This window comes from Nansenia antarctica (genome assembly GCF_963989245.1).
Source record: "Nansenia antarctica genome assembly, chromosome: 9".
Classification (NCBI taxonomy): Eukaryota; Metazoa; Chordata; class Actinopteri; order Argentiniformes; family Microstomatidae; genus Nansenia; species Nansenia antarctica.
Genome location: NC_137679.1, coordinates 38,611,039 through 38,623,864, shown reverse-complemented (window position 1 = coordinate 38,623,864; position 12,826 = coordinate 38,611,039). Strand labels below are relative to the sequence as shown.

At 44.6% G+C, this 12,826-nt stretch overlaps 2 protein-coding genes across 3 annotated transcripts; both read right to left on the bottom strand.

Moving 5' to 3' along the window:
- Positions 1-411: 411 nt before the first annotated feature.
- On the bottom strand, positions 412-7,557 carry nrn1lb (neuritin 1-like b; the record flags this gene model as incomplete). The annotated part of the gene is made up of 3 exons (XM_080539757.1): positions 412-715; positions 888-1,035; positions 7,530-7,557. 3 exons carry the CDS (start codon positions 7,555-7,557, stop codon positions 412-414), a joined length of 480 nt encoding a protein of 159 aa, XP_080395883.1.
- A 2,958-nt stretch (positions 7,558-10,515) lies between these two features.
- Positions 10,516-12,162, bottom strand: LOC308164953 (THAP domain-containing protein 11-like). Of its 2 annotated transcripts, none has more exons than XM_080539028.1 (2): positions 11,208-12,162; positions 10,516-10,740 (listed from the first exon to the last, which is right to left on the bottom strand). In XM_080539028.1, exons 1-2 carry the CDS (start codon positions 12,061-12,063, stop codon positions 10,703-10,705), a joined length of 894 nt encoding a protein of 297 aa, XP_080395154.1. In that variant the 5' UTR covers positions 12,064-12,162; the 3' UTR covers positions 10,516-10,702. The 2 variants fall into 2 exon arrangements, with proteins under 2 accessions (XP_080395154.1, XP_080395155.1); XM_080539029.1 differs by having other exon boundaries at positions 10,516-10,702.
- Between the last annotated feature and the right edge of the window lie 664 nt (positions 12,163-12,826).

Sequence of the window (12,826 nt, the reverse complement as noted above, 5' to 3'; positions counted from 1 at the left end):
TAGCCAGTCCATATATGGACTGTCCAATTGATGAAGGAATATATGTAGGGGGTGAGTAACAGAAAGGTTTCTTGAACCACAATGTGTGACTTGGACATAAACAAAGAAATCAGACATTTTTACTTCACACCAATAATTCATTGTTAATAAACAGAATAATGCAAAGAGAAGTGGACAGTTTTAGAAAAAAAAAAGAATTGCTCTTCATTTGTCTCATAGGGGCACCCTTTGAATGACCCTTCTCTTTAGAACCCTTTTGGGTTCCATTTAGAACCCTCTGTAAAAAGGGTTCGACATGGAACACAGGGAGGTTACATGGAACCCAAAAGGGTTCTTCAAAGGGTACAGAGTCTAAGGGGTCAAATGAAGAACCCTTTTTTGGTACCCATAGCAGTCTGAGTCTGTGGGAGGCTAGATCCTGAGCAGAAGTAGCAGAGAGGTGCATGCTGGGAGCAGAAGTGTGGTAAAGGAGGGGCCGTGGCGGTTTGCGTGCCCTTTCAGACTCTCTTGATTGGTCTGGTCTGACGTGGGAGGGCTCTGGGGTGCGGCCACGGTGGTGGGCGGTATTGTGGTGCGGCTGGCACACATCTCATAGAGGTTTCCGGAAAACTGTGTCTTCCTGGACTCTTGCCTCAGAGACTGCCACACGGCTGCTGCATCCCCAGGGCAGCCAACCAGTGCTGTGGTGGCACACACGTGGAACGCATCCCATGACCTGTAAGGGTCCAGACATGACAAGACATTTTGTGAATGTGACCGATCGATCTGAAAATGTAACGTGACAACAATACTATACATGGTACTATACATGGAGGGGAGGGGAGGGGAGGGGAGGGGGCACATGATTCAGATAAGGTGTCCAACTGCAGTGGGAGAGAGAGACGCACCTGCAGATCACGTCGATGTCCTGTGTGTTGGGGTCCTTCTCGGTGTCTCCCAGACTGTCCCCCAGAGTGAGCAGACACTGAGCAAAGCTCTTGTAGATGGAGCCACAGGAGGTGGGGATGGCTGCAGGCGAACCCACAGTGACCAGGCCTGAGAGAAGGGGTTAGACAGCATCAGAACCACAAGCAGAATAAGATTTTTTTTTTTTTATTGACAGGTATATTCACACATACAGGAAATTGACTTGATGTGGGTGGTGCACTTGTGGTGCAAGTGATATCAGAATGAGTGATCTAGGATTCGAAATGCAACGCAACGCAACAGAGGTCTGAATTACCCTGCAACGGCCCTGCGACGGAGAGCCATTTTAGAACGTCCAGATTCTTTCTTTCTTTTTAACATGAACTGTTAAACACAGAAAATCAAGACTGTTTTTAAACCTTGTTAACTACTCTTGAACAGTCTTGTGAAGTCTCTTTTCTAAAAGAGATCTTGTTGAATATGGATATTGAATACTAGATAAATAAAGATTAAAAAAATAAATATGATAGAGAAGAAGAGTATTTTAAATATCAACATATTTAAAGGAATATTGTGTTAAAATCAATTGGATATCCCTCTTCCTCTTTTCCCAGACTCCCTTCCTCTTCCTACTCATCTTCCTCTTCCTACTCACCTTCCTCCTTCTCTTTGGGGGATTAATTAACTGAGCTGGACTACTCACCAACCTTACTGCAAGAATGAGTATAGTTACATCACAAGCACGTGCATGTATGTATATGTGTGTGTGTGTGTGTGTGTGTGTGTGTGTGTGTGTGTGTGTGTGTGTGTGTGTGTGTGTGAGGGATAAGGGTTAGGGTATGTATGGCACTTGCATATTAGAAGGCATGCGCAGCAGGACTATACATTTCCATGGTGACTATGTAATGAAAGAGAGCTCTCTGTACACTACAGTTTCCTCCTGCTCTGGTCCCCTGATGCTCATCTCATGTAGGCCGACATTACAGTATGTCTCTCTGCCTTTGTAACATCCATACAGTATGTCTCTCTGCCTTTGTAACATCCATACAGTATGTCTCTCTGCCTTTGTAACATCCATACAGTACGTCTCTCTGCCTTTGTAACATCCATACAGTATGTCTCTCTGCCTTTGTAACATCCATACAGTATGTCTCTCTGCCTTTGTAACATCCATACCGTACGTCTCTCTGCCTTTGTAACATCCATACAGTATGTCTCTCTCCCTTTGTAACATCCATACAGTACGTCTCTCTGCCTTTGTAACATCCATACAGTATGTCTCTCTGCCTTTGTAACATCCATACAGTACGTCTCTCTCCCGTTGTAACATCCATACAGTATGTCTCTCTGCCTTTGTAACATCCATACAGTATGTCTCTCTGCCTTTGTAACATCCATACAGTACGTCTCTCTGCCTTTGTAACATCCATACAGTATGTCTCTCTGCCTTTGTAACATCCATACAGTACATCTCTCTGCCTTTGTAACATCCATACAGTATGTCTCTCTCCCTTTGTAACATCCATACACTATGTCTCTCTGCCTTTGTAACATCCATACAGTATGTCTCTCTGCCTTTGTAACATCCATACAGTATGTCTCTCTGCCTTTGTAACATCCATACAGTATGTCTCTCTGCCTTTGTAACATCCATAGAGTATGTCTCTCTGCCTTTGTAACATCCATACAGTATGTCTCTCTGCCTTTGTAACATCCATACAGTACGTCTCTCTGCCTTTGTAACATCCATACAGTATGTCTCTCTGCCTTTGTAACATCCATACAGTATGTCTCTCTCCATTTGTAACATCCATACAGTATGTCTCTCTGCCTTTGTAACATCCATACAGTATGTCTCTCTGCCTTTGTAACATCCATACACTATGTCTCTCTGCCTTTGTAACATCCATACAGTATGTCTCTCTCCATTTGTAACATCCATACAGTATGTCTCTCTGCCTTTGTAACATCCATACAGTATGTCTCTCTGCCTTTGTAACATCCATACACTATGTCTCTCTGCCTTTGTAACATCCATACAGTATGTCTCTCTCCCTTTGTAACATCCATACACTATGTCTCTCTGCCTTTGTAACATCCATACAGTATGTATCTCTGCCTTTGTAACATCCATACAGTATGTCTCTCTGCCTTTGTAACATCCATACAGTATGCCTCTCTCCCTTTGTAACATCCATACACTATGTCTCTCTGCCTTTGTAACATCCATACAGTACGTCTCTCTGCCTTTGTAACATCCATACAGTATGTCTCTCTGCCTTTGTAACATCCATACAGTATGTCTCTCTGCCTTTGTAACATCCATACAGTATGTCTCTCTGCCTTTGTAACATCCATACAGTATGTCTCTCTGCCTTTGTAACATCCATACAGTATGTCTCTCTGCCTTTGTAACATCCATACAGTATGTCTCTCTCTGCCTTTGTAACATCCATAGAGTATGTCTCTCTCCCTTTGTAACATCCATACAGTATGTCTATCTGCCTTTGTAACATCCATACAGTTTGTCTCTCTCCCTTTGTAACATCCATACAGTATGTCTCTCTGCCTTTGTAACATCCATACAGTATGTCTCTCTGCCTTTGTAACATCCATACAGTTTGTCTCTCTCCCTTTGTAACATCCATACAGTATGTCTCTCTGCCTTTGTAACATCCATACAGTATGTCTCTCTGCCTTTGTAACATCCATCGGGCCTCTAGTCAACACCACTGCCTGCTTCAACCTCAGTGACATCACAGGAATACATACCCCAGATGTCCCAGAACTCCCTGAGCATCTAAAATGGGGTAACACACACACACACACACACACACACATGCATGCATGCCCACACATACACACACATGCATGCCCACACACACACGCACTCACGCAAGCACACACATACATACACACACACACACACATGCATGCCCACACATACACACACACGCACTCACGCAAGCACACACATACATACACACACACACACACAGACATACACACATGCCCAAACATACACACATACACACACACACACACGCACGCAAGCACACACACACACACACACATGCATGCACGGCTGCAAGGACACACACAGCATTGTTCTGAACCGTGAGTATTTCATTAGGATAAGTGCATTTGTAAACCTCTCTCTCCTGCATTTCAGAATGGATTCGAAAAGGAAATCCTTTAACACTGCTCTGCTTTCCTGACCAGCCCACCTGCCGTCTCTCTATAAGAGAAACATCACTCCTGCCTTTCTGCTCGTCACATTAGATTTGAGATAAATGTTCTTTAAAAAATAAAAAAAGTGTATACAATGAAAATGAAACACAACAGAACAAGAGAGTTAAAATGAGATCCAGCCTGCTTTTGGAGCCTTTCACAGGTCACCTTACACATGTCACGAGGCTGCAACACACAGACACACACACACACACACACGCACACAGACACACGCACACACACACGCACACACACACACACACACACACGCACGCACACAGACACGGACACAGACACAGACATGCACACACAGACACACACAAAAAAAAGACACAAAAAAAACATCCTTACTGAAATAAAGAGCAACAGGCAGGAGGAGAGTCACGGCGCCTGCATGGGACCTCATACTCAACTGGCCCGACTGAGTCCAGCGGAGCCCCACCACTAAATCACCGTCTCTGATGGTCTGATGTTCACAGCAGCGTTATATAATCCAAAGGAGAATGTCGGTGTAGTCTGAGCGCTGAGAAGTCCCGTCAACCGCTTGTTAGTTCATCAGAGCCCAGCCAGAGCACACTGGATTACCAGCACAGGGGACTGGCAGGTCTACGGAGAGCACAGGAGGGTGTGTGTGTGTGTGGGGGGGGGGGGGCTGTGGGGGCGGCAAGCTGTAGAGCTTGGGGGCCAGGAACAACGTCATCATCATAGCAGACTGGATTAGAGCATTCTCATTTCCGGTCTTTAGTATTAAGGACATTAGTAGAGGTATAAAAAAAACAACAACAACAACAGCAACAACAAAAAAGTATTACAAAGCAGGTTGTGTGCGAATAGTGAAGCAGAGAGGCAGAGAGAAAGGTAGTGAGAAACATGGCCGTTATTAAGAACAGAACATGGACATCTCCCTCTTAAATGTAGGTCAAAAAGCGAAAACACGTAAACATGTTGCACACAGCCAAATTTACTCTTGAGTTTATCGAGAGTGACTCGTTCTCTCTCTCTCTCTCTCTCTCTCTCTCTCTCTGCCCATATTACAGGCTGTGTGCTAGATACAACAACATGATGTTTGTGGAGAGAAGGCAGGCAGATGGATGAGATCCCAGTGAGGATTATAGTCCCGCCCACCTGGGAGAGGAGCTCAGACTCCCAGGCCCTGGGAATAGCAACCCCCCCCTCCGGAGTGATGATGGAGTTAGTTGGGGGGGGAAACAGGGATGTGTAAGAAGGATAGGGATGTACATGTGTATTGTGTAAGTACAGATCATGGCATTTCAAACAAGCACCCCCTACCTCCCAGAGTCCTGACCAATCCTGAGACTCATCAGCCTCAATGCCAACCCATTCTGGATGAGCCTCTTTATATTTCATTGAGATACTGTCTTAACATACAACCCCCCCCCCCCACCCAGATGGCTAGTGTTTGGTGCATTAGTAGTTAAGTCCTGTTCCACATCTGTAGACTGATACAGTCACACAGGAGGAAGGCTATCTCGTCTCAATGTTAATCTGCAGCTTAAAACAACCATTAACCACTGAATAATCTGACCGCCTCTGGAGCTACCTGGTGTGGGTCTGGGTAGACATGTGTGTGTGTGTGTGTGTGTGTGTGTGAGTGTGTGTGTGTGTGTGTGTGTGTGTGTGTATGTGTGTGTGTGTGTGTGTGTGCGTGTGTGTGTGTTTATGCGTGTGCGCCATGTGTGTACTGTGAGAGCTTTCAGAGTGATAGTGAATACGGGTTTTGGGTTTTTGCTTTTTGTGACCACCCTGCACTTTGCATATAGAAATGTTGTGTCAATGACTATGGTTAGAGCGTGTGTGTGTGTGTGTGTGTGTGTGTGTGTGTGTGTGTGTGTGTGTGCATGCGTGTCTGTGAAGTAAGGGGGTGATTAATTCCAGTCTCACAATAACAACCAGAAACAGGGGGGAAAAAGAGAGGGATTAGGATACACATTTCTTTCTCTTGTTCTCACAAAGACACAATCTCCTACTACCGGTAGTTGAACTATAATTCATACCCCAGGGTAAAAACCAAAAGCAATTATGCACATTAACTCATTTAGAGGGTGAATAAAGCCACCCAATGTCAGCATTCTTGAGTGCCACGGGTGACATTCTTCACCAGAAATGCATGAATTATGATAGCTTAATTTTGTAGCCAATCAAAAGTATTGTTGTTAGGTAAATACCACATAGAACACTTGGCACTCTAGGTGGTGAGTGTTCCGGAATTCTTTGGCAGTTGGTGAGTTAACAAGACAAGTCATTGGACCACAGTAATGATGCACGTACACTTTATTAGCCCCCCACTCCCCCCTTCAGCACTTTCTCAAACCCGGCCTCTGCATTTTGCATGAGACGACTATAGCCTACTATGGATATTGAATAAGCCTTGTTGTGTATACCGGTGTATGTTGTCTTTGATCTTGTCTCTTGTATTTTTTATGAACTGACACTGTGCAACAAATTGCCTCCCTGAGGACATTAAAGTTTTCTTTTAATCAGAATCTGAAAAACTTATTTTCACGGCAGCAAAAGGATTCCAGCATGGCATAAGGCTGATATAGAGTCACAATCATCACATTTCTGTTTAATTATATAGGCGTTGTTTTGGTATGGCAAGGTATGGCACTCGCCTTACCTTGGCTTAAAAAAATATATATAGATTTCAGCATTTTCATCATCAACATGTCATTTTTGTGACTCTATCCACTCCACAGAGGTATAGTAATGGTAACTCAAAATCCTCCTGGCTCCATCTCACCCCACCAGCCTATAAGTGCTGTAGCTGAGCGGGACATAGAGGTTTCAGCTCTGGCTAGTAGCCTAGCAACAGCCTAGCAACAGTTCCTCAATAAACAAGCCACGGAGTAACATTAATGTTAAAACCGTGTCCATGATTCTCCTTCATTCAGGTGAGTTAAACAAACTGTATCAACGCCATAATACTGTTGGTCCAAATGTAACATATTAATGAACGACATACTGCAGTTGCCTCCTTTATTCATTACTTTAATGTCATATAAGTCAATTGTATAGAAACAACTCACCAAAATTGACTATTGCACAACTGATTTGAAGAAAATTTCCAATGACCGGGGGAAACTCCCCACTCCACCCCCTCTCCAACCCCCCCACTCCAATGACGCCACTGGTTTAATCTGTGTTACGCATGTTTATGTTTGCTTATGTAGAATAAGTAGGAGGAAGGCTTAAGTCAGATAATGCGTTTGGGCATTATGTGTAAGATCATAAGTCGCATAAGAATTGAATGAACGCGAATGGCGAGAACAAGGCCTCAGAATGTCAAACAAGAACACTGTGTCTTACAGCAGCATAAGACAGATAGAACACAGATGTCATACAAGTTAACTGAGAGCAACAGGGCTACATACCTTCAACGATGCAGAGACTCTCATCCATGCGTTTATAACATCCAGACTGGACTACTGCAACAGTGTGCTGGCACCACCAACAGAGTCCTCAACACACTCCAAAACGTATAGACTCAAATACGTAACATCAGCTGCCCGTTTGCTTTCCAGAACCTGCTCCAGTGACCTCCACAGCACTCCAGTCCTTCAAAAACCTTCACTGGGGGGCGCTTAGGTGGCGTAGCGGGTTAAGCGTCGACCATGTAACCGCAGGGTCCCCGGTTCGATTCCGGCCGGGGACATATCCTGCATGTCATCCCTCCTCTCTCTCTCCCCCATCCTTCCTGTCATAATCTATACTGTACTGTCAATAAAAATGAAAAATATGAGTGGGACAGCCCCACTCAGAAAAATTACTTAAAGAAAATAATTTAAAAAAAACTTCACTGGCTCCCAGTCTGATTCAGAATTCAGTTCTGGATTCTCCTCACCACCTACAGGCCCCTCAGCAACATGCCCCCCCCTACCTTTCTGACCTACAAACCCCTACTCACAGCCTACAGTCAGCTGATGCCAACCTCCTTGTCCTTATCACCAGGACTAAGCACGGAACCGAGGGGGAACGGGCCTTCTCGACTGCAGCCCCCACCTTGTGGAACACTCTCCCAAAGCACATCAAGGAATCCAACACAGTCTCCTCGTTCTAACGCTCCCTCAAAACCCATCGTTTTAAACTTGCTTGTAATGTCTAGTACCTTTCCCTCTACCTTGGTGTATCAGTGCCTCACTTATTTGCTACCTGTGCTTTTTATTTGTATTGCCTTATTTGTTGTTGCTTATCTCCTACATGGATGTAAAGTGTCGGAGTCCTGAGAAAAGCACTATATAAAATAAATATAGTATTATATACTAGACTGGCCAAGGCAATCAAGGCCAAAAGAGGAATGGGGCATAAGAGCTAAATGCAATACACTGTGTACACAACTATGAGAAAATATGTCTGGAGCAATGCATAGTAATGTGGTAATTTACTCATGTCACAGGAGGACCACAGAGAGCTTTGGGAGTGCATTTTAGTTTGTGTTGTAAAACCCACACATATTGACGTCAAAACAGTGCCATACTTTAATCTTGTAATACCCTTTCATAACATAGGGTTTTCTCACGGAAATAACCATTTTTTTGGCCATTTAATTTGATTCATATTACCGTACATAATTAGGCACTACGGGAAAGAGACAATGGACTGACACGGCATGAGAGGGTTTACTGTGTAGAGGAAGGGAGAGAGTTGTGTGAATGTGGTGACTGACAGTGCTGGATTAAATCATTACATAACTCTACTGGGAGTAGAGACTAAATCCAGATGAGATTAGGATCAGGGCCCTCCCTCTCCCCACCCATTCCTCTCTCTCGATCTCTCTGACACACACACATACATACACACACACACACTCTCACGTCATTGAATTTCTATACCCAAAGTCCAAATGGGGGTGCATTTTGCTGGATGACCACGATAAGGATAAAAAACTAAAACTCACATTCACACTATCACTCCAAAAGCTCATACATGTGTGCGCACGCACGCACACACACACACCAACAAAATGTCTACACAGATTAGCTACACTATAGGGCACAGCTGTTATACTCTAATCTGTTTCAGTGCCCTGAAAGTCTCTGTTGGTGGGCAGCCTTTAGTAGGACCTGGAAGACTCCCCCTGTAGCTCCCCAGCAGAACAACATCCTCAGCTTCTCCTTCCTTTGATCTGCACTGATGTGATAGAACCTGACTTCAATCAGGCATATGGCTTTTACCTTTCCTGTGCTTTCAGATTAGAGAAAATAATGAAGAGTTTCGGAGGAACGGAGGCCACTTCAGACAAATGAGATGTGCAGCATCTAAACTCTTCCCCTTACTTCTGAAGTGTGGACCTCTGCACTTCTACAAATGGATTTCCAAGAATGTATTTGTGGTGCAAGAACCCAAGCTTACACCAACGATATATTTTTAGTCCACATCTCAGGAGAAGGGTGGAGAACTGGGATACAGAAATTGACATTTTCATCAATGACATCCAAGAGTGCAGGGCTTTCTTCAAGCAATCACATTTCTTCAGGCAATCAATCACTCTGATTAGTCTGTCTTGCTAACTATACTGATGTTAATTATATCATTTTGTGATCATCACACATTTAAGTCAGTCAGACAGACAGAAAGAGAAATCTAAAGGCATTGAAAGCTTTTATCTTACTGCCATCTACAGTATATGTCAAGTTGCAACTTGGAGATTTCAGCAGACTATAGGAAGACCGAAAACATATACATATATACATATATTATATATATACACATACATACCTTTGAGCCTATATAATTGAGATGTTGAGTTTGATAAAGCCATGCCATTACCAGATAATAACTGTCATGGGAATACAAGTCTCTGCGTTTCTGGATATTGTACAACAAAGTGTGTCTATCTATACATATAGCACCCTCTAATTCTTTGTGAGCCCAATCTGATGGGTCACACATGCTTTCTATAGCAATGTGCTGTGTGTTTGCAAGCGCTACGTCTTTGAATATAAAATTCTGTAGGTAAGAGGGGCATAAATGTCAGAGGAACCTCATTTTGCTGTGAGGCAATCGCATGAAGTGAACAACTACAACTCACCCCTTGACTGGCACTTACATTAAGTTACTATAAATATCCCTACAGTGCATAGCCATGACATAATAGTCTAGTAACAATAGCTGTAGGATATCATAATTCCCATGAATCAATTCAAGTACAAAAAGAAAGAATTCATACACATGCCATTTCAAAATGAAATTTACTTCAAATCGATATGGTTTCAGAACAGTCATTCAGAGGAAGGAAGGTTCCTTCAGTTCCGAAACAGTCATTCATTCCATGTAGGTGATAGCTGTCAGGTCAAAAGTTCAACAGTCATAGGCTAACATGACATCCTTGTATGGCGACTCTTTGCAGATATCAAACAGGAGGAGAGGGTTGAGGCACACGGCCAGTGTACCTTTTGATGCTTAAACGTCCCACAATCAGATGCAGACTCAGGTCACACTGATCTGACGGAAACAGGCACCTTTCAAGCACATTTCCATCTCCACGACAGTCCAGAACAACATGATTGGTTTTAGAGGACGGTCTCTGAGCCGGTGCTGAAGTAGTCTAGTGGATACAAGGGAGGGGGAATTCAGCTGAAGACACTAACAAACAAACAAACAAACAGACACAAATCACTTATCACAACGAAACACAACATAATTCATCATCTTGTCCACCTGCAGGTAGAGCCTATCTAGAGCTGAGTTCATAAAGTTCATAAAGCTGCAGGCTTGTTGGCACTTGGCCTTGAACAACCCCAACCGCTGCTGGTGGGTGGACTACATGGGCAATGTTTTAGGCAACTATGGGTTTATCTCTATCAGCTAACTAGCCAACTACATAATTGATAGTCGAAAGTGGCTCAGTCTCCTCTACTGAAAATAAATTGTCGTCGCTTTCGTACAAAAGAGGGTTTCCACTGTTCTCCTTGGGTCGCTTAGTGTTTGTCTTCTCAGTTTGAGTCTTAGGTCGCGCCAGTCTAGCTATCTTAGGGTTAGGGTTAACCCTCTCTATCCTCTGGGTTTAGTACATATTGTGGATCATATTGTGGGTCACATCTTCTTCCTACCAGCCACAGCGGAGGCCCCCGCGGCCCCGGCGGACAGCAGACGGTCCCGCTCCCGCACCTCCTCCTGCAGCTTGGCCTCGGTCACACGCAGCTGGCGGATGGTGGCCTTCATCTCCTTCATCTTCACCTCCATCAGCGCGATAATGTCCAGCTGCTCGTTCAGCTTTCGCAGCAGTTCGGCCGACGTGGTCCCGGTGGTCAGCGAGTAGCAGTGGTCCAGCGGGTTACTGACGACGCTGCAATGCTGAACGGGAGCTGCGACCTGACCCGAGAACCAGGTCAGGTCGGTGGAGCTGGAGACCACCGCAGTGATGCTGCTCCCCTGGTCTCCCTGTGCGGGGGGCAAACTGACCGGGCCTCCGAGGTATTCACCGTTCTGCCCTATTTGCACCACGGTGGGTTTATTATCACCTGTCTGGGTGCCAATAAGGTCTGTCGCTGCGTCGCTCTGTGCGGTTCCGGCATCAGCAGCAGCGGTGGAAATAACGTTAGTGATGACAATGCTGGGAGCTGGGGCAGGGGCAGGGGCAGGGGCAGGGGCAGGGGGAGCTGCTGCAGCGGCCGGTTTCCTGTTCCTGCCCCTTCGACTCTTGCGTTCATTCACCCCCCGTAGTGGGAAGAGGGTCGGAACTCGGATGGTGTAGGTCTTTCTCCCGCCTGGGAAGTGGTCGCTGCAGACCCGGTGTCCCGTGGTGGGCTGGAAGGTACTGAAACAGCCGCTCACCCCGGCCCGGGAGATGTTCTTCAACCACGTCTCCCTTTGCACGGTGTCTTTGGGAAATGTGTAAAACCGCAGCTGTCTATCCCGATGCGAGTTGTTGTAGCAGCCAGGAACACAGCAAGTGAATCCAGGCATGTTTATTCCAACGCAAAGCTAATATTATATTCGTTATTCTATTTAAGTTATATCTAATTTACTTTTGTTTCGTTCTTCTCCGCACTGTTATCAAGTCCAGTGGCCTCAAAGCGGAACTACACGTCCCACAATGCTTACGACTTCCTGTTTTGGTTCACAAGCAAGCTCCCTTACAAAATGTTGCATTTTTATCAATATACGTGCAATGTTGCAGGCAATTGATATTGATTACACCATATTTGTGTGTAGATATCAAAGCTGATTATTATTATGACAGATTTGAACCACTACTCCGTGTGTCTCCGCTCCCCAAACAAGTGTCAATCAGGACTAAGAACTCCTTATAAACTACATTTCCCAAATGTGTGTCCTCGTCGGTTTCCGTTTCCGCTTCTCTTCGTGAGATTTTCTCTTGAATAAATGCGGGAGTCAAACAACTTCTAGGCGGTGGTAGCTACCTAGTGATCTAACTAAAGGGTGTCAAGTCAAGTAATATATAAGTAGCGACATTTGTGTAAGTGTTACAAGGGAAACACGTAAACGGAATAGCAAAACATGGAAATGTCTCATAATATTTAACGACATTTGCTGGCTAACCATACAGTTAGCTGCTAGGTCGTTGTCATGCCAACTTCATTTCATCATCGCTTTTGATTTCTCTGCAGGTGACACACCAGCTAGTCAACTAGAATAGCACCTAACTTTCAGCAATTGTGTTTTCAAAGCAGCTACTGTGGTAGAATTTATACTCTAATAATCAACA